Raw genomic sequence first — 21,266 nt, forward strand, 5'->3', positions numbered from 1 at the left:
TGTACCCAAGAATATTATTTACACACCTTTTGTGTGAACGTATTTTAGGGTAAATTTCTAGAAGAGGAAATGCTTAGTTAAAGAGTGTATGCATTTAAAATTCTCATATATTCAGATTGCTTTCTGTAAAGGTTATACACTCCTGTCAACAATGTATGAGATTTGAGAATGTCTGGTATCCCACACTCTTGCAAATATATTAAGTGTATTTCCATTTGCCAATTTGGTAAGAGTAAAGAAAGGAAAACAAAGATATCTCATTGTATTCCTTTTATATGGATGAGGTTGAGCATCTTTTCATATGTTTAGAAAAAATTTTAATTTTCTTTTCAGTGAAGCTTACCATTTGTGTTTTTAGTACGTTTTGTTTTGTTTTCTAAAGTAGGTTTCATGCCCAGTGTGGAGCCCAACTCAGGGCTTAAACTCACAACCATAAGATCATGATCTGAGCTGAGATCAAGAGCTGGACCCTTAACCAACTGAACCACCCAGGTGCCCCCTTAGTACATTTTCTATTGATGTGTTATTCTTCTTTTTATTAGTTTGTGGTTTGCAAATATTCTTTGTTAATTTGTCCTTTATATTTGTGGTTGTTTTAGCCGGGCAGAAATGTTTTATTCTTATGTGGCCATATTTATTAATCTTGCCCTTAGACATAAAGATTCCATAGTATAAAGATGTTGGTTCTCAGAAAATTACTTTTAAAAAAATGAATATAAACCCAATAAAAAATACCAGTGGGTCTCCTTCCTTCCTTCCTTCCTTCCCTCCCTCCCTCTCTCTCTTTTTTTTTTTGAAATAAGCATTTCTAAAGTTTGCATGGAAAAATTAAAAATGCATAGAAAAATTCCATAAAAGAATAATGAGGGTGACTGTATCCATTACACATTAAAAAAGTATTACAAAGCTACATCAATTAAAGCAATGTGGTGTTGATGTATTGTATTAGTCTCTTAGGGCTGCTATAATAAAGTACCCCAAAGTGGGTGGCTCAAAACAAGAGAAATCTATTCATTTCCAGTTCTAAAGACTAGAAGCCTGAAATCAAGGTGTGAACAGGCCATGCTCACTCTGAGACTCTGGAGAGGATCCTTTCTTGCCTCCTCCTAGCTTCTGGTGGTGGCCATCAATCGTTGATGTTCCTTGATTTTGCAGGTACATTACTCCTTCCTATCTCCACCCATCATCACATGGCACTATCCCTGTGTGTCTTGTGTGTGTATCCAAATTTACCTCTTTTGTTAAATTTTATTTATTTATTTTTGAGAGAGAGTACACAGAAGGGGCAGAGAGAGAGGGAGAGAAAAAGAGAGAGAGAATCCCAAGCAGGCTCTGCAGTGTGGCAGCAGAGAGCCCAAAGTGGGTCTTGAACTCACAAACCATGAGATCATGACCTGAGCCAAAATCAAGAATTGGTCACCTAACTGACTGAGCCACCCAGGTGTCCTTATGTTTCCTTCTTCTTATGAGGATACCTGTGACATTGAATTAAGGGCCCACCCTACTCCAGTATGATCTCATCTTAACGAATTACATATGCAATGACCCTCTGTAAAACTAAGGTCATATTCTGAGGTACTGGGGGTTACAACTCTAACATATCTTTTGTTTTGTTTTTTGTTTTTTTAAAAATTTTTAAAAATGTTTATTTTTGACAGAGAGAGAGAGAGAGAGAGAGCATGAGCAGGGGAGGGGCAGAGAGAGAGGGAGACACAGAATCCAAAGCAGGCTCCAGGCTCTGAGCTGTCAGCACAGAAGCACAGAGCCTGACTTGGGGCTGGAACTCACAGACTGCAAGATCATGACCTGAGCCAAAGTCGGACGCTCAACCAACTGAGCCACCCAGGTGCCCCTCTAACATATCTTTTGGCAGCGTAGAAGGGAATGGACATAATTCAACCCATAATTTGAATGTATAGATAGATGTCAAGAGAATAGAATGGAGATCAAAAATAAGCCTAAATATATTTGGGGATTTGGTGTATTATTAAAATGAAGGAAAGATGGAACAACTGTATAGCAGTTTGGGGAAAAAAAAAAAGGAAGTTGGATCACATTCTTCTTCTTGATACCAAGGTAAATTCTAAATAACAAACCTTTGATCAAAGGTTTAAATGAAGAAAGTACTGGTAGAATGAGAGAATCTGAAAGTAGAAAAATTCTTTCTAAACATGACCTAAAGCCCAGAATCTACAAATTTACTTGTAAAACTAGAAATTAAAATAGATATGACATTATCCCTGCTGTGACATTGCTTCCACTCCCTTATGGCTTCTGGGGTGAGTGAAGAAGGTGTGTAGTTACAGTGGCTCTTTGGGGGACTGTGGGTAATGCTGGGTGTGCTCCTGGGTGCTGGCAAGCAATGTTGAGGTGAAGCCTTAGAAGATTGAAAATCTCTGATAAAGATAAGCTATCTTAAAGTAAACATTAAGAAATTTTTGGGGCGCCTGGGTGGCTCAGTCGGTTAAGCGTCCGACTTCAGCTCAGGTCACGATCTCGCGGTCCTTGAGTTCGAGCCCCGCGTCGGGCTCTGGGCTGATGGCTCAGAGCCTGGAGCCTGCTTCCGATTCTGTGTCTCCCTCTCTCTCTGTCCCTCCCCCGTTCATGCTCTGTCTCTCTCTGTCTCAAAAATAAATAAACGTTAAAAATTAAAAAAAAAATAAAATAAAATAAAAAAATAAAAAAATAAAAAAAAGAAATTTTTAAAAAATGGGGAGGGGGTGCCTGGGTGGCTCAGTCAGTTAAGTGTCCAACTTCATTCAGCTCAGGTCATGATCTCACGGTTCGTGAGTTTGAACCCCATGTTGGGCTCTGTGCTGACAGCTCAGAGCCTGGAGCCTGCTTTGGATTCTGTGTCCCCCTCCCTCTCTGCCTCTCCCCTGCTCACTCTCTCTCTCTCTCTCCCTCTCAAAAATAAACATTGAAAAAAGTTAAAGATAAGCTATCTGGAGCCACCTGGGTGACTCAGTTGGTTAAGCATCGAACTCTTGATCTCAGCTCAGGTCATGATTTCATGGTTCATGAGATCCAGCCCCACATTGGCCCTGCACTGACAATGCAGAGCCTGCTTGGGATTCTCTCTCTCTCTCTCTCTCTGACCCTCCCCCTTGTGCATGCACATACACTCTTTCAAAATAAATACATAAACTTAAAAAAAAAAAATATAACCTATCCATCACTCTGCTGGATACTGTAGATTCAAAGATTTAATATGACCAGTGGCCTATATCAGCTTAGGTCAAGGTTGACATGTTTCCTCCAGGCATACCTCCATTCTCCAATCCCTGCCTACAGCAGCATCTAATCCATCATAGCCCTCTGAGCCAGGTGATTCTCAATACAAAAAAGTTGAGGCAGCCACAACCTACCAATAATAGATGAAGCCTACTGGGAATTCTGGGCTTGACCCATTACAAGTATTGTCTCCACTGATTTGTGCAATGGTGCGATACCCTTAACTTATACTCTTTGTCTTTGCAAGAAAGACCAGCATCCTTGGTTTGTTTTTCAAAACTACATTTGAATTTACTATAAACTTGTTTTGGGGCACATTTATTATGCCTTCTAGTATTTGTTTCTCCTCTGTTAAAGTCCTATGTCTGAATTTTGTCTTAAACTTTAGTGCCAGGATAAACTCTCTCCTCCCAAAATGTCTGACATCTTTCTTTTTTCTAGCAATGAGAAGCAAACAATTTGTGGTTCCCCCTATTTGCCTTGGCTACTAAGAAACTCAGAACAGGGGCGCCTAGGTGGCTCAGTCGGTTGAGCGTCTGACTTCAGCTCAGGTCACGATCTCACGGTCTGTGAGTTCGAGCCCCGCGTCAGGCTCTGGGCTGATGGCTCAGAGCCTGGAGCCTGCTTCCGATTCTGTGTCTCCCTCTCTCTCTGCCCCTCCCCCGTTCATGCTCTCTGTCTCAAAAATAAATAAATGTTAAAAACAGGAACTGTATGATGTCTTTTCCCTCCTCTCTTTGTCCTCATTTTATATTGCTCTTTTATTAACTCACTGTACACATATCCTTTCCTATAAGCCACCTCAAAGCCAGAGCATTTGCAGCACATGGTACAGGCCTCACTATCTGGGTCCCCTGCCAGGGTACCATGGGGTGCCCCCCTACCTCTATGGAAGGCTCTAGCTTTCTACTCTCCCTTGCTGCCTCAGGTCTGGTGGTGGCAATCACCTCCCTGGAGTTGCCAGCCCTGGGCCACTGAACCCCACCCCTTCATCCACCTAAACCTTGCCTTTGTAGGCCTTTATTAGGCTCTTCTTGATTACCCAGTTCATGCAGGCCATCTATTTCTAGCCAGGACCCCGTCTGCTACATACAGTGAATGTCCGGGCAGTGGGTCTGGGAAACAGACCCTCAAAATGGGATTGGGGACTGTGTTGCTCACATATTTAAGAAGCGAGCAATGGGACACTGGTGACACATAGCATGCAGTGGCATCTCAGGCATTCAAAGTATCACTGGTGACATCCTAAGAGAGCAAAGCAATGGGAGATCAAAGGTCTGAGTAACAGTCCTTGTGGCAACAAAGGGAACTGGAAAGACAGTGAGGTCACCTAGCCACTTCTGGTGGGCTCCCAAGTGTATAGGGAGGACAGGGAGAAGGACAAACTGAAGGTAGTTATTTATGGTCAATGTAGAACCTAAGTGGAAAACCAGAAAGCTCTGATGGAATTCCTGTATTCGTTATGGCTGCAGGGGAGAAATGGCTGTCCAGGGCTGGACTGTAAGGGTTGCAGAGTTGCATTGCCAATGAAATGCTTGGCCCTATCCGGTCTTGCACGCTAAGGGCACTGATGGGAAAGAGTGGGACCTTGAGCTTTGGGTTGACGCAGAGGAGGCTGAAAACTTTGACCTCTAAATCCCTTTGCCTCAGCCCAGCCAGCCTCCCCCTGCAGGAACACCTTTCCAGGAACACACCTGGGGCAGCTACCTCTCCTGCTGACGCCAATTACAACCTCAAGGACTCACCCATTCTCCTCCTTAGTGCCTCCAGGCCACAGGAAGAGTTTGATCCCAACATATGCCAGATGGAAAAGTACCATGCCGGTAGTGGAAGGGCAGAGCTGAACAGGCCCTGGCAGGGCCTCATCCATCTGTGCTGGCAGGAGTCTGGGAAGAATCATAGTAATGGACTCCAAGGCTCCCAGAAGGACAATGAATTATAAAAGGCTTACTGGAGCTGAACTTCTCAAAATGGAATTCAGGGTTTAATGTGTTGGCTGGAGCAACAGGGTTGAATTCAGGGTTTAATGTGTTGGCTGGGGAATGGTGTTCAGGTCCACTAGATTCCTTATCTGAAGCCTGTGGTCAAAGTGGCCTAGAGTCAGCTCCCCATGATGCTGGCTTGAATGGACTGCCAAATATGGCTCCCTGCAGTTCATACAGGTCAGCTTCTTGGGGCAAGAATGGAGTGGAGAGTGGATGTGGAGGGGTAAACAGAAATTACCCAGCACTGTCACTGTCACTATCCTTGATAGTGATAATGAACACTGATGCCTCCTCACCAGCACCATTTTTAGTGCATTGATAAAGGGATGTCCTCAAGGCCACTTCTGGACGGTATCATTAAGGGGTACACTGTAGGCCACTGTATTAGCTTCTTCTGGCTGTTGTAACAAATTACCACAAACTGGGTGACTTACAACAACAGAAATTTATTATCTTATAGGTCTAAAGGAGAGTCCAAAGTTAAAGTGTTGGCATGGCCGTGCTCTTTCCCTGCCTCTAGGGGACGATCCTTCCTTGTCTTTTTTTGGTCCTAGTAGCCCCAGGCAGTCCTCGGCTTGTGGCTGCATCACTCCAGTCTCTGCCTCTATCTTCACAGGGTTGTCTTCAGTCTGTGTGTCTTGTCTTCTTGTAAGGACACCGATTGTTATGGGCTGAATCCTGTTCCCCCAGAAGTCACATGTTGGAGCCTTAGCCTCCAGTACCTCAGAATGTGACTGCATTTGGAGATAGGGTCTTAAAGACATAATTATGTTAAAAGGAAGCCTTCAGGGTGGGCCCTAATCCAAACTGAGGGGTCTTTTTAAATTTTTTAAAATGTTTTATTTATTTTTGAGAGAGGGTGAGACAGAGCGTGAGCAGGGGAGGGCCAGAGAGAGGGAGACACAAAATCTGAAGCAGGCTTCAGACTCTGACTTGTCAGCACGGAGCCTGACACGGGGCTCGAACCACGAACCATGAGAACATGACCTGAGCTGAAGTCGGACGTCCAACCGACTGAGCCACCTAGGTGCCCTGAAGGATCTTTTTAAAAGAGGAGATTGGGACATGCAGAGAAAGGAGAAAAGACCACGTGAAGAGGCACCAAGAGGGTGGCCATCTGCAAGACAGCGAGGGGCCTCAGAGGAAAGCAAGCCTGCAGACTTCGACTTCCAGCCTCCAGAATCTTGCAATAAGAAATTCTGTTGTTTAAGCTACCTGGTCTATGGTGCTTCGTTATGGCAGCCCCAGCAGACAAATACACTAATCACACTGGATTAAGGCCTACCCTAATTCAGCATGACCTCGAATGAACTCATTTTAATTTGATAACATCTACAAAGATGCTATTTCCAAATGAGGTCACGTTCACAGGTACCAGGGGTTAGGTCTTCCAACGTATCTTTTGGGGGATAGATTTCAACCCGTAACAGCCACCAGGGCATCAGTTGACCAGTTTAGCTGGTATTATGTTGACCCCACGAGCTCTAGCTTTCAGCTGAGTTCAGCCAGTGAGGCACTGGCAGACTGGTGGGTGGGAAAGTGGGGTCAGAGTACTTATTCTGGTTCCTTCTCACTGGGAAGCACGGGTTGGCTCTCTCTACCGCAGGCCGTCTTTGTCAGGTGGATTTCTCCCACATAGGCCCTCTCTACAGGTTCTGGTGACTGGTCTCTTTGAAGATCTTTAGCTTGTGGGGTGGGAAGGAAAGCATCAATGGCTCCCCAGTGGTGCTGGCTGCCCCTGGTATTGTACCCTCTCTCACTGGTTTCCCTAAACCCCTACTACACCTATGCAGTTAGCTTCTCTACTGAGTACTTACTCCATCAACTGGTTTGAGTAAGCCATGTTTCCTGCTGGACCCTAACCATTAACAGGGCATTTTCTAGGCTCCTTTTGGGATCAGGGTGTGATATATTTACCAGAGCAGCATTCTTCCTATTTGTTAGGCAATTCTCTTGATTACAAATCTTGGGGATGGTCCTCAAGGATCAAGTGGGGGAAGCTTGATCCAGATTGGGTATTTCAAAGACTGAAAGACTGGTATTAGAAAATCCATGAGGATTTACCATACTTCCACTGCAAATGGCCAGTTTCTTTCCCTTCCCTGCTTCCACACCCTTCTACATGGTTTTTGTTTCTTCCATTGAGAGGTCTTCCCCCACCTTTGCATCGGGCCTGGACTTAGGAATTGGTTAGGCTGATGGGATGGTGGCAAATGTGAAGCAAACAGACTTGGAAAGTTTTGGCACACTCTTCCTGGAGCTGAATCACCATGTGAACAAGCCCAGCCAGGCTGTTGGAGATTGAGAAACACATGGCCTCCCTCACCTGCCGCCAGCTGAGAGCCAGCCAACCAGTGTGTAAGGTGTCCGTACCTGTGTGGTTTCCACAATGCCCCCAACACTGGTTACCTTCTTGACTTTTTAACTTCCTCTAACTCCAGCATTTAGTGGTCAGGAAGGTGAGACAAAAAGCACATAGCAACGGCCAGAAAGGTAGGAGCAAACCAGTCATGTGCGGAGTCCTAGCAGTCAACAGTGTTTTTCCAAGGAGTGCTCAATTATCACCAATGATGCTTGGTTAAGGGGAGTACTGAGAATGATCCGTCAGGCAATACCACAGGTGACCTTAAGAGCTTTGGAGAGGCAGAACTAGACAGAGATTACAGAAAACTGGTTCAAGGAGGGAACTGGCAAGGGGAGAGATGTGGGCCATTGTGGAAATAAAACCCAGCTTGTGGTGCTGTGGCAGACAGAACAGGAGGGGCAGCAAGGAGGGGTCAAGTGCTACTAGGCCAAACAAGATGTAACCAAGAGTTCCACCAGTTTGAAATCTGATGGCCCAGTGAGAGCCCAGTGTTCAGCAGGTCGGGTAAGGAGCAGATGACAAGCAGAGACAACTCCAAGCTTGAGCTGCCGGGAAGGGCACCAGTGGGAGCCAAGGCTCTGTTTCACGTGGGCTCGTTCTTGTTTGGATGCAAAGCCCACTTGAACATGTGATGAGGAAGAGCCAGTAGAGAGGGCAGGGGGTTAGGAGAGGCAAGAGTGGAGTCCGTGAGAGGGTAGGGGATCCAAATGACTGTTCAAATCTTTTTCCTCATGTACAGAGGCAGGTGCACGGGCCAAGGACAGAACTCCAACTACCAGAGTTTCAAATGAAGACTCATCTGTATCTTGCCCAAGGGTCTACTAATGTTTCTCCATGATCAGGATGGACTGGGTCACACATTCATCACTGAAAACTTACAGCTCCCAAGGGTCTATCACATCAGTTCCAAGCTGCCATCCCAGCCACAGCCCCTCTGCTGAGGCATGAGGCAGTGTCCTGCCCGGTTCGACATGGCTCTCTGGCCCTGGCCCACTCTCTTCTTCCCCACAGGCCTCAGGTTCTGGCTCCACCTCCTCCTCCTTTCAAGAGGAGAGCAAGACCCACCTTCCTTGGCTACCTCAGTCCACCCTTCTGAAACGCTTTCTGCCCTCAGCTTGTGGCACACAATTTCCCCACTATTTCTACCCCACAGAACTGCTTCATTGGCTAGAGCAAGGTCCCCACCCTGGTTATCTTGGGTCCTTGGCTGTTAGGGGTGCAAGGATGAAGTCAACTATGGTGATCAGGGCTCAAAATTCAAGCATCGTTTCTTCCCATGTGCTCATGACTTGCTAATTTCTAAATTTATGAAAAACGAGGCTTGAGGGAAATGAGTCACAGCTCACGTATACTAAAACATGCCCTTCCACTTCTAAAATGAATCACTGAGAGCAACTTAACACAACTTTTCAGCTACAGAAAATATGTAAAAGAAAGTATTAAAAAGTTCCTTTACAGCCCACAAGGGAATCTCTCTAAATGTAAACAAATCTGGATAAAATACTTTAACCCAAGTGTGAAACTTCCCATGCTGTAAGGCTTCTATACTGGTAAAAAGCCAATCTGGTTACAAACTGGAAACTGGGATCTCCTAAACCTCACAAACCCCAACCTTGTTTTCACTGGCCTGCTCTTCTGTCTGGAACCCCTGGTATCCCCCACCCAAAATTTTCTTTTATAAATTTTTTTTTATATTTTATTTATTTTTGAGAGACAGACACAGCACAAGTGGGGGAGGGGCAGAGAGAGAAGGAGACACAGAATCCGAAGCAGGCTCCAGGCTCCGAGCTTAGCACAGAGCCCGATGTGGGGCTCGAACGCACAAACTGTGAGATCATGACCTGAGCCGAAGTCGGAAGCTCAACTGAGCCACCTAGGCGCCCCTCCCCCACCCAAAATTTAACTCAAATGTCTCCAGACTCAAATTCTAGTCTTGACTATCCCAACCTACTTGTTTGTTAAGTACGCTGTTCAAGTGTCCTGTTTTTGCTCTCCCCAACCTTCCCCAAGAGACTGTGAGTCCCATAAAACCAGAATGTATTTCTTCCTTTCTTTATATCAAGGAAGACGACCACAGAATACTTCACATATATCAGATACTCAACTCAAGAATGTTGGCTAATTTATATATGAGACCACTCTAGGATACTTTCCCAGCTAATTCTGAAGATTAATTTTGTTCCTTCTTAGGATATCTCCACTTGACAGCAGGCTCTGTAAACTACAGCACACAGGCCAAATCCAGCCCACGAGCTAAGGAGTCATCGTGCAAGGGGAATGACCCACAGGGCCCTTAGAAACCTGGATGGCCCTTGAGACACCTCTAGACAAGATATTTATCTTATTGGTTTAGCAATTCCACTCCAAGCACCCGATTTTGTGGACAAACCCCAATGGGTCTGCCAACTCTGGGAATCATTGTAGCTGTCACGTGCCATGCTCACCACAGGAGAGAAATCATGAGGAGGGAAAATGAGTAATAGTAGGAGGTTGTGGGATGATAAAAAGCTGTTTAATGTTTGACAAATTCAAGTTCATAAAGAAGTTTCCTTGAATTTAATAAAGATGCTAAAAATGTTCTTTGCATTTTTTTTAATATTTACAGGTTTTTTAACAAAGTTCTGTACATAAAAATAAATATACAGAAACAACCCCATCAACTGTCTGCATCAGTAATCCTCGCTGGTGGGCTCACCATTTACAAGGAAGACATCATTCAACGCAACCTGTCACAGAGACTGTCCTACCAGCAAGGACTTCTAACTTGAAGAACCATTACTAGGTCTCTTTCATCTCAAGATTGTTAGTCACCTGGAGGGTCTTATCTACCAACTAGCAATTACTCATGAAATCAATGAACACGCTCATTGTGTTCACAGTTAGTGAACTGTGACCAACTGTCACTACTGCTAGTGGTGAGGTCTATATCCTATGCGGACTTCGACCACTAAAGATGCAGGTGTAGTTAAGATCAGAAATAAACCCCACTCCCCTTGGCTAGTCACTGTGAAAAGTGTGCGTAAGGCAATTGAACTGAGGGTTACGGATTCATCTTGCTAATGTCAAAAGCGACACTAACAAGATTCTTAGCCTCATCCACCAGCTGACGGGCCTCTGCGTCCGGGTCTCCAGGAGCAGGCTCCACCTCCTTCACCAGACAAAGGGTTGTAACCTGGGATGAGAGAAAGGAAGCAAAACAGTACTGGGAACATTCTGTATCAAACATAAAATCGTGATCCTCACATGCAAAGCACTACAAAGCTATGGATTCTATTCTCACGGACATTTTCACCAAGCTTGTAGCTACCATGTGAAAAAAATAACTTTATTCTGTGACTGCACTTTGAATTGACTTTCGGCTGGGAATAAAAGAAGCCATCCAGCTTCCTGATCTCAACTCCTCAAGCATATGAAAACTCCCCAAAACACACAACAAATTTGCCCAAAAAAACCTCTCAAGATGCCTGGATTTAAATATATGGAGGCCCCTATTATAGTGCTTAACAAAATGTATACAATTCAACAGCGCCTGGGTGGCTCAGGCAGTTAAGCATTTCTTAGTCTTGGCTCAGGTCATGATCTCATGGTTCATGGGATTGAGCCCCGAGTCAGGCTCAATCTGTGCTGACAGCACAGAGCTTGCTTGGGATTCTCTCTTTCCTTCTCTCTCTGCTCCTCCCCTGCTTGCGCTCTAACTCTCCCACTCTAAAATAAATAAATAAGTAAATAAAATGTATACATGCAAATAAGGACTGTTCAAGCTACAGAAAATAAATTTAAAAAAATCAAAACAGAACAGAACTTGCTGTTCTCAGTGAGAAATGGGTAATCTATGTACTCTGCCCTCATTCTTAACCCTGCAAACTCACTAGCTTCCCAAAGTTAATGGACATTTGGTAACTGGGTCGAGTGCTCGGCTTTAGGCCAGTGAGACCTTAACTGAGGTGGTTTTGCGCTTTACTTGCTGTGGCATCTTTGGGCAATAACTCCCTATGCCTCAATTTCCTTATTTGTAACACACCAAGCTAGTCAGAGAGCATCTAGCTCAGGATCAATGGAAACATTAAGATACCATGCACATAGCAATATCATGCATTACACTTTGTATGATTTCCACTCCTCTCCTAAATATCACCACTATTTGCTCTGAAAAATATCCTTCCAGCAAGGTAAGTTAAAAAAAAATTTTTTTTAATGTTTATTTTTGAGAGAGAGAGAGTGAGTACACATGCAGGCAAGTGCAAGCAGGGGAGGGGCAGACATACGAGTGCCATCATTCCACTCACTGGGGCCTTGACTGACCTCCCTTTCAACTTATTGAAGGTTTACTTTTTTTTTTTTTTTTTAACTAAGTGGACACTGAGGCCAAGGAGGTTACAGGCCTCCGGAAAGCGGGATTTGCACCCACATCCTTGCCCTGGGACACTGGGTAAGAGGGCTCCCCAGGTTGGTGACTGCCAGGGGTATGGGGGGCTTGGCATGTGCTTCTTCTGTTTAATCTCCATAATCCTAAACTTCGGAATTAGCCTCAGTTTATAGACAACAAAAGGAAGAAACAGAACCTTGTTTTTAAAAGGTAAATATATGCCATAATTGCTCAAAATGCTTTAACGTTAGGTACTTACCACCTCCTCGCAGAGGTTTTCTGTCAGACTTCCGTTTCGGCAGGACCGATGAAGTAGAAGGCCCAGTGCTATCTTCTTCCGGGGGCTTTCTTACATTTCCTTTGTAACTTTTTCCTTCTTGCATGCTGTCCCACATTTCAATCTTCTGTCTCCTTTTTTGTTCTTCAAGCTGAGGAAGAATCACACGTTACAGAATGAATTCAGAAGCTGCCATCTTCCTCACAGAAAACGCAAACTGTGCCAATTTTCTAATTTTTATTTTTTAATTTTAGGGCATGCAAGCAGGAGAGAGACAGAGGGAGAGAGAAACTTTTTTTAAAAATTTTTTAAAATTTACATCCAAGTTAGTTAGCATATAGCGCAACGATTTCAGGAGTAGATTCCTTAACGCCCCTTACCCATTTAGCCCATCCCCCCTCCCAACCCCTCCCGTAACCCTCAGTTTGTTCTCCATATTGAAGAATCTCTTATGTTTTGTCCCTGTTTTTTGTATTATTTTTGTTTCCCTTCCCTTATGTTCATCTGTTTTGTCTCTTTGTTTCCCTTGCCTCCGGAGATGTGTTAAAGTCCTCATATGAGTGAAGCCATATGATATTTGTCTTTCTCTAATTTCACTTAGCATAATACCCTCCAGTTCCATCCATGTAGTTGCAAATGGCAAGATTTCATTCTTTTTGATTGCCGAGTAATACTCCATTGTGTGTGTGTGTGTGTGTGTGTGTGTGTGCGCGCGCCATATCTTCTTTATCCATTCATCCATCGATGGACATTTGGGCTCTTTCCATACTTTGGCTATTGTTGATAGTGCTGCTATAAACATTGGGGTGCATGTGTCCCTTTGAAACAGCACACCTGTATCCCTTGGATAAATACCTAGTAGTGCAACTGCTGGGTCGTAGGGTAGTTCTATTTTTAATTTTTTGAGGAACCTCCATACTGTTTTCCAGAGTGGCTACACCAGTTTGCATTCCCACCAGCAGTGCAAAAGGGTTCCTCTTTCTCCGCATCCTCGTCAACATCTGTTGTTGTCTGAGTTGTTAATGTTAGCCATTCTGACAGGTGTGAGGTGGTATCTCATTGTGGTTTTGATTTGTATTTCCCTGATGATGAGTGATGTTGAGCATTTATTCATGTGTCGGCTGGCCATCTGGATGTCTTCTTTGGAGAAGTGTCTATTCATGTCTTTGGTATATTTCTTCACTGGATTGTTTTTTGGGTGTTGAGTTTGATAAGTTCTTTATAGAATACTAACCTTTATCTGATATGTTGTTTGCAAATATCTTCTCCCATTCTGTCGGTTGCCTTTTACTTTTGCTGATTGTTTCCTTAGCTGTGCAGAAACTTTTTATTTTGATGAGGTCCCAGTAGTTCATTTTTGCTTGTTTCCCTTGCCTCCAGAAACGTTTTGAGTAAGAAGTTGCTGCAGCCAAGATCAAGGAAGTTTTTGCCTGCTTTCTCCTTGAGGATTTTGATGGCTTCCTGTCTTACATTTAGGTCTTCCATCCATTTTGAGTTTATTTTGTGTATAGTGTAAGAAAGTGGTCTTCTGCATGTCGCTGTCCAGTTTTCCCAGCACCACTTGCTGAAGAGACTGTCTTTATTCCATTGGATATTCTTTCTTTGTCAAAGATTAGTTGGCCATACGTCTGTTGGTCCACTTCTGGGTTCTCTATTCTGTTCCACTGATCTGAGTGTCTGTTCTTGTGCCAAGTACCATACTGTCTTGATGATTACAGCTTTGTAATATAGCTTGAAGTCCGGGATTGTGATGCCTCCTGCTTTGGTTTTCTTTTTCAAGATTGCTTGGCTATTTAGGGTCCTTTCTGGTTCCATACAAATTTTAGGATTATTTGTTCTAGCTCTGTGAAGAATGCTGGTGTTATTTTGATAGGGATTGCATTGAATATGTAGATTGCTTTGGGTAGTATCAACATTTTAACAATATTTGTTCTTCCTATCCAGGAGCATGGAATCTTTTTCCATTTTTTTTTGTGTCTTCTTCAATTTCTTTCATAAGTTTTCTATAGTTTTCAGTGTATAGATTTTTTACCTTTTTGGTTAGATTTATTCCTAGGTATTTTATGGGTTTTGGTGCAATTGTAAGTGGGATCGATTGCTTGATTTCTTTCTCTTGCTTCATAGTTGGTAAACAGGAATGCAACTGATTTCTCTGCGTTGATTTTATATCCTGCCACTTTGCTGAACTCATGAATCAGTTCTGACAGTTTTTTGGTGCAATCTTTTGGGTTTTCCATATAGAATATCATGTCATCTGCAAAGAGTGAAAGTTTGACTTCCTCCTGGCTGATTTGGATGCCTTTTAGTTCTTTGTATTGTCTGATTGCAGAGGCTAAGACTTCCAATACTATGTTGAATAACAGTGGCGAGAGTGGACATCCCTGTCTTGTTCCTGACCTTAAGGGGAAAGCTCTCAGTTTTTCCCCATTGAAGATGATATTAGCGTTGGGTCATTCATATATGAAGAGAGAGAATCTTAAGCAGGCTCCACGCTCAAAGTGGAGCCCAATGCAGAGTTCTAACTCACGAACGTGAGATCATGACCTGAACTGAAATCGAGTTGGACGCTCAACCGAGTGAGCTACCTGGCACCCCAACAATTTTCTAATTTAAAAGTCCTTCAAACCAAACCTTCACCTGTGTTTTCTTTAGTTAATAACAGTGCTGTCATCTAGTGGTAGGAATTTAACTCACAAACAGAAACTTTACTAAAGAAAGCAAAAGGCTTCATGGAAAAATGAATACTGATCAGTTCTCCTGAAACTTGCCCATAGGAGGACATGTGAAAGAATTCTGACTTGGAACAGGGGAGCGTGGCTGGAAGGCCTGCTCTGTGGCCATGTGGCCATGTTACCTAAATCACTTAATCCCTCTGCTTTGCATTCTGTGAGGATCTAATGAGAGAAGATTTGAAAGTGCTTTGAAAGTCAAATACTACTGGAATACATAAGGAAAAACTAATCTCGGTGGAAAACTGTGCACAACAATGAGCACTTGAGAAAGCTTGTAATCCTACAGTGAGTAGGCACCAGAGGAGGGTGGGAACGCGGTGCCCTGGGCCTTTGCTTCTGCTTCCTACTCCCAGAAGAACAACATTTCTGCCAGTAACTGGGTACCATAGCTTACATACGCTACATTTCCCATTCCCAGTGGAATCCAGACCCAAACTGCTGTTCATTCTGGTTCCAGTTACACTGTGATGTCACAAGGGTATGTGAGAAGATGCCTTAAGAAATCACATATCCAGAAAATTCCTCCATGGCTTTCAGAGTCCCTTGCTGCTAACCCAAATACCTGTCTCCCCAAGCTTCTGCTGTCTGCAGATACAAAAAGTCAAGGAGGAAATCATCTATTCTACACTCCTAGCTGACACAGAGAATGCCAGGATGGGACTCAGCTGACAAATCCTGAGACTACAAACAAGAGAGCGCAGTTAGCTGTGGGTCAGGCAGGCTCAGTCAGTTGATTATTACTATTATGTTTGTGAAGTACACGAGACAGAACCACATGTGCTACAACAATCTGAACACTGAACACAAGCTTTTGTCCCTTTCCCAATTTTCGGGGGCTCAGATTGCAATTTTAAAAAGTGACCTTTTAAAGAGATCATTTTTAGCTGCATCGGCAAACTGCACAAACGATCAAGCTATCTCATGCACACCACACAAAAAACTCAGGCCCTGAAGTCATCCATTCTGACATGCAGAAGGAATTCAACTTATTCGGTGGCTCTAGGAACAAAACAATAATAATTACATGGTTTGAGATCGGCAGAGCAAAAACCTAAAATATGCTCAAAACTGGCTCAAAAACTAAAAGAACTAAAACATGCTCAAAAATGGCATTTATGTGTACTCTGCTGCCACTTCAATGAAAAATTCCTATGTGTGTTTATATATGGATAAATACTTCTGGAAAAAATACCTACAAATCCTAATAGGGAATGCTTGGGCAGCAGCAGGTAGAACAAGAAGATGAGAAACTTAATTTTCATGGTATTGATTTTTTATATCTCGAATTTTTTTACTCTGTGTGATTTAAAAAGTTAAGTAACAGCAATGTGCTAGTACATTCTAGGTTACTGGCTGCTTTTAGTGGAAATGTGCAACTACACACAGAAGAAGGCTGCTGAGAGAGTTACCATGGAGGAGGAATGTGTGGAGCAGGTGTGGTCCTGTTCTACCCTTTCTTTCTGGGCTCCAGCCAAGCTGGGGAGACCACGCAGAAACCACAAGAGCCACTAGCAGTGGCAGAAAGGCACATGACCCTGGAAACACCAGAGACACAGGCAAAGCCGACAGGAAGACCTATTGCTCTGCTGCCTTAGAGCCAGCTGAGGTTTCCTTCTGGGAGGATGAAGGGGGGCCCAGAAACATCTGGACTGACACTTTTCAGAAAGCAAGAGTCCACACCTGGTCGTTTCAGTTACAGACAGGGTCCAATCTGGTGGGTGGTCTCGCACCTATGAAGGGCGGCACAATCCCCTGCCGGCTCAGGTCACTTCCAACCACATCCTTGGTTCTTCCACCCCTCCCCTTCTCCTCCCCCCTCCCCAACCAAACCTGTAAAAAAGCTTTCAAAACTCCATCTCCTGCTCTCCTTCTCACCCCTGGGTTGAGCCCATCGCCACCCTCCCTGGGCTCTCCTTCCATCCGCCGAAGGTGGGCCCACCAAGCTAGTTCATATGAGATACATGGCTTGAAAGAGACAACGGAGGAAGAAGCTGAATGTGTACCCCGTGTGTCCAGTGCCACGGCACCCTGACACACCGTTCTGGGTGAAAATACTATGCGAGGAAACCACTGAAAAGCAAAAAGGTAAATAAAAGACATCTTTTTTTAAAGGAGTCTTTTCCCCATAAACCGTAAGATATTGCACAAGGAAAGCACGCTGACAGATGCTAAGTGGAAATGATTCTGTCACAACCAGTTGTTCCCAGCACCCGCCCTAATGGGGGAGGCCATGCAGGCAAGCGTGTGTATACACACCCACACACACTCTTTTACCCACTAAGCCTCCAACTATTTAAGACCATATATTCAAACTCAAACTGGTTCATACCTGTCTCAGTTTTTCCTTATGCTTTTCGACTTGTGCATTTAATTCTTCTTGCATTTTCAAACGGGCAGCTGCTAAAGCCTCTTGTCGTTTAACAACAACATCAGGTTCTAAAATGTCAGAAACAATTTGAGAAAAAAGAAACTCCTGAGAGTCCATATTATTAGAAAGATACGGAAGTATAGATGTCAGACAATACAAAAAAACATGGATTTTACACAAAAATTCTATTGCTCTGCATGTATTTTACTGCTTATGGGGGCAGAGGATTGTCCTGTTATCATAGTTCATAGCCCTAGTTAAATATCCAGGGCACCAGAAACCCTTTAGAAATGTGTTATTCCTGGGCTCCCTCAGCAATTCCAAGTCAGAGAGCCTGGCACAGCCCAGTGGCTGAGACAGAAGTGGTTTGAGGGGCACCCCAAAATTCCATTCCACAACCTGGACACCTCCTGACACCCAGTCTCCAGGCTGACCAGAATGCTAGATGACAACCAGAAGATAAAGTTTTCTGATCATTAGCTGTCACTTAACGCCCAGATCTATACCACAAAGAGGTAATGATCCTTAGATACTTTACCCTTGTTTCTATGGAAAAGAAACATCCTTCCAGTTAGCATTAATGGAAATGAGCTCCCCAACTTTATCTGTTTTATTTGGTTTATAAAACAAAGCAGAATTATATAAATATTCAGCTAAGTTCTCTATCTGCTCATCTACTCAGCCCACCATGTCAAGGATCACCAAAAGGCAAGGACACAGGGGTGTGGCTAATTTTTAAAGAAAACTGGGGCGCCTGGGTAGCTCAGTCAGTTAAGCATCCAACTCTTGATTTCAGCTCAGGTTATGCTCTCACAGTTTCGTGAGTTCAACCCCCATGTTGGGCTCTGTGAAGAAAGCCCAGAGCCTGCTTGGTATCCTCTCTCCCTCCCTCTCTCCCTGCCCCTCCTCCACTCATGCTCTGTCTCAAAATAAATAAATTTTAAAAAATAAAGAAAAAAACCAAAGAACTGTATGTTCAAATCAGCACTATACAAAAGTATAGGCAATCATCACTACCTAGACAGTAGTGGGAAAAGACCACTTAATTGAATCCACATAAAATGGGCTAAAATGTTGTGGTCAGTCAAGGGAGCATATGCAGTGGTAGGAATGGCTGGAACTTTATCTTTAAGTTAAATTATTTAAGTATTTATTTATTTTTGAGAGAGAGAGAAAATGTGACTGGGGGAGGGACAGAGAGAGAGGAGACAGAATCTGGAGCAGACTCCAGGCTCTGAGCTATCAGCACAGAGCTTGATGCGGGGCTCGAACTCATGAACTGTGACATCGTGACCTGAACTGAAGTCAGATGTATAACTAACTGGCTGAGCTACCCAGGAGCCCCTGGAATTTTATCTTAAACAAAACAAAATGACAATTCCACTTCATAGAAATACGAAGTTTGGTAACATTTGTAACTATCAGGTCATTCTCAGTATAAATCAATCAAGTGTGGAGTTTTTAAACCTGATTTTCCTAACAAAATCGTACAACAGCACAACATAACACTTTGGGCTGCACATTTACTTTTTGCAGTGCTTCACGAAAACAATGAGTTCTCTTTAAAAATGTCCATCATCTCATAGATCTGCTCTCCCAGTGTAAGACAGATTTCACACTGCCAGCACCTCCGCCATGAAGAGGGCTGTACTGGGTGACGAAAGCAGTTTCCTAACATCACTGCCACCCTCTTGATGAAACCCTGCAGCTTACGCAAGATGAACAACTGTAATTTGTAGTTTGTTGTTGGATGCACAGCCAATAATCAAAAAGATGGAGAGAATGGCAGGACCACAGGGCTTCGCGGGAGAGAGGAGAGGCATGTTTGAGTAAAGGACATTTCTAAGTCTTTCCATTAATGACTACTTTTGTGTCACAACATGTGCTTTTCTCTCTTCTCAGTAACTGTGGGGAGTCCAAAGAATGATTTTTATCTGTTTAATTATGCTGCTACTCCCAAGACATTTAACATTTTTTTTTTAACTGTTTATTTTTGAGAGACAGAGAGAGTGTGAGCGGGGGAGGAGCAGAGAGAGAGACACAGAATCCGAAACAGGCTCCAGGCTCCGAGCTGTCCGCACGGAGTCCGACGTGGGGCTCAAACTCATGAACCGGTAGATCATGACCTGAGCCGAAGTTGGACTTAACTGACTGAACCACCCAGGTGCCCCTGAACATTTATCGTTTAGATATGTCCTCAGAAACTAGCTTCTATCTAGCAAAACGGCTAAATAAATTTTTGCCACAGCCAAATGTAACTTGAAAGCAGATCTGATGAGGAAGTTGCAAAAATCAAAATGTGATGGATATGAAGAACTAAGTCTGCATTTCTTGTCGCTCACAATGGTTCTAGAAATTTGGTAGGTAGACCCCCAAGTATGGAGAAGCTGTGAAATTTTCATTTCAATCCATCCCCTAAATGAAAAACCATTAAAAGATACACAGGAGTGCCCTACCCACCACCAAGCATGTTTTCCATCCCATGACAATCTCTGAAATTAAAAACCTATTGCACATTTCCCCAAGATCAATTGCAGAAACATAAAATGGTTTTCCTCTCGTGCAGATTAGAAGCAAGACCTTCTTACTCTTAGTAACAGACTAACTTTTAAATGGGGCGCCTGGGTGGCGCAGTCGGTTAAGTGTCCGACTTCAGCCAGGTCACGATCTCGCGGTCCGTGAGTTCGAGCCCCGCGTCAGGCTCTGGGCTGATGGCTCGGAGCCTGGAGCCTGTTTCCGATTCTGTGTCTCCCTCTCTCTCTGCCCCTCCCCCGTTCATGCTCTGTCTCTCTCTGTCCCAAAAATAAATAAAAAACGTTGAAAAAAAAAATTTAAATGCTAGAAGAGGTGTAAAGCCACCGCCTTCCTTTCTGTTATCAGACACTAACCCACTGCAGCCGCAGCTCGGTCCAGCTGTCTCTGCCTCAGGGCCCTGAGTCGGGTGGAAAGCTTCTGAAATACCACGTAGAGAAGGATGCAGCTGAAGACGATGTACCAGCCATAGGTGGCTAGCAGGGAGCCCACTGAAAAGAAAACAGTTTTCAAGAAAGTAAAAAAAACGTATATTGCTAGTGGACTTTTGCATAAAATTCACCAAAAGACAAAGGAAGCATAGCTCCTGCCCTCGAATCCCTCCGGGTCTAGCTGAGGAAATGGCCTCCCAAGTAGGCAGTTAAAATAGAAGCGAGTACAATTCGGGGGTCACCGAGAAGGGACTCCTCAACCATCTGGAGAGTCGGGGGTGGAGGGCAAGTGCGGAGAGCACGGGAAAGCGGGTTTTGATGGGTCTGGAGGGATGTTGATCCGACTCAGGAGGGCAAAGGCCTTTCGGACCTCAGAAATTTATAGACGGGGTGGCCGTGGGGGCCGATACAGCGCCGGGTATGAGGGACGAAAGCGAGGTCTGGAATGAAATGCCAAGGGCCCAGTGGCCCCAGTAACGCAAGCCACAAAGGCTTGCTTCGCATAAAGGACTGGCGCAAAAAAGGGCCCGACGGCGCAGCCAGGAGGAGTGCCGCTCCTAGAGGGCCTCGGCACGCGTTCCAGGCCAGCCGCCCGGACCTGCGTGGCCGCCACCGGCTCCCAGCCAGGCCTCCCCTGGCCTCCCCAGGCCCCGCCGGGCGCGCAGCGGAGGACGACCCACCAAACATGGCGGCGCCCAGGACAGCTGGTGGCACCAACCGGCAACCCGGGGTCACTCACCCGTGACGTGAAGGAAGCGCAATCCCTCTGTCTCCAGGGCCGGCCGCGCGGACAGCTGCTGCCCGTCACGCTCCATGGCCGCCGCCGCCACCCTAGGTGGCCGGTCCGCGTCAGCTCGAGTCTTCGCTTTCCGGCCCGCCCCTCCGTATACGTGGCGCTCCGGAGACTAGCGTCCCTGAGCCCCGGCCAATCGCGGCGCGACCCGGTCCTAAGACTCGGCCTATCACAGTGAGGGTG

General features: G+C 44.6%; 1 protein-coding gene across 1 annotated transcript; it reads right to left on the bottom strand.

Moving 5' to 3' along the window:
* Window positions 1–10,125: 10,125 nt before the first annotated feature.
* Window positions 10,126–21,182, bottom strand: SELENOS (selenoprotein S). Its single transcript, XM_058736780.1, has 5 exons — window positions 21,030–21,182; window positions 20,216–20,350; window positions 17,289–17,395; window positions 12,210–12,378; window positions 10,126–10,756 (listed from the first exon to the last, which is right to left on the bottom strand). The coding sequence occupies exons 1-5, from the start codon at window positions 21,103–21,105 to the stop codon at window positions 10,677–10,679; spliced, it is 567 nt and encodes a 188-aa protein (XP_058592763.1). The 5' UTR covers window positions 21,106–21,182; the 3' UTR covers window positions 10,126–10,676.
* Window positions 21,183–21,266: the final 84 nt, after the last annotated feature.

The sequence above is a fragment of the Neofelis nebulosa genome, chromosome 7, assembly GCF_028018385.1.
Source record: "Neofelis nebulosa isolate mNeoNeb1 chromosome 7, mNeoNeb1.pri, whole genome shotgun sequence".
NCBI classification, from domain to species: domain Eukaryota; kingdom Metazoa; phylum Chordata; class Mammalia; order Carnivora; family Felidae; genus Neofelis; species Neofelis nebulosa.

What these genes read in the sequence shown, in the direction of transcription:
- SELENOS (XM_058736780.1), bottom strand. Translation starts at nt 21,105, where the DNA reads ATGGAGCGTGACGGGCAGCAGCTGTCCGCGCGGCCGGCCCTGGAGACA. An exon ending in ATAAGGAAAAACTGAGACAG is followed by an intron (nt 12,379 to 17,288) that starts GTATGAACCAGT and finishes ATTCTTCCTCAG; the next exon opens with CTTGAAGAACAAAAAAGGAG. An exon ending in AAAACCTCTGCGAGGAGGTG is followed by an intron (nt 10,757 to 12,209) that starts GTAAGTACCTAA and finishes CTCTCATCCCAG; the next exon opens with GTTACAACCCTTTGTCTGGT.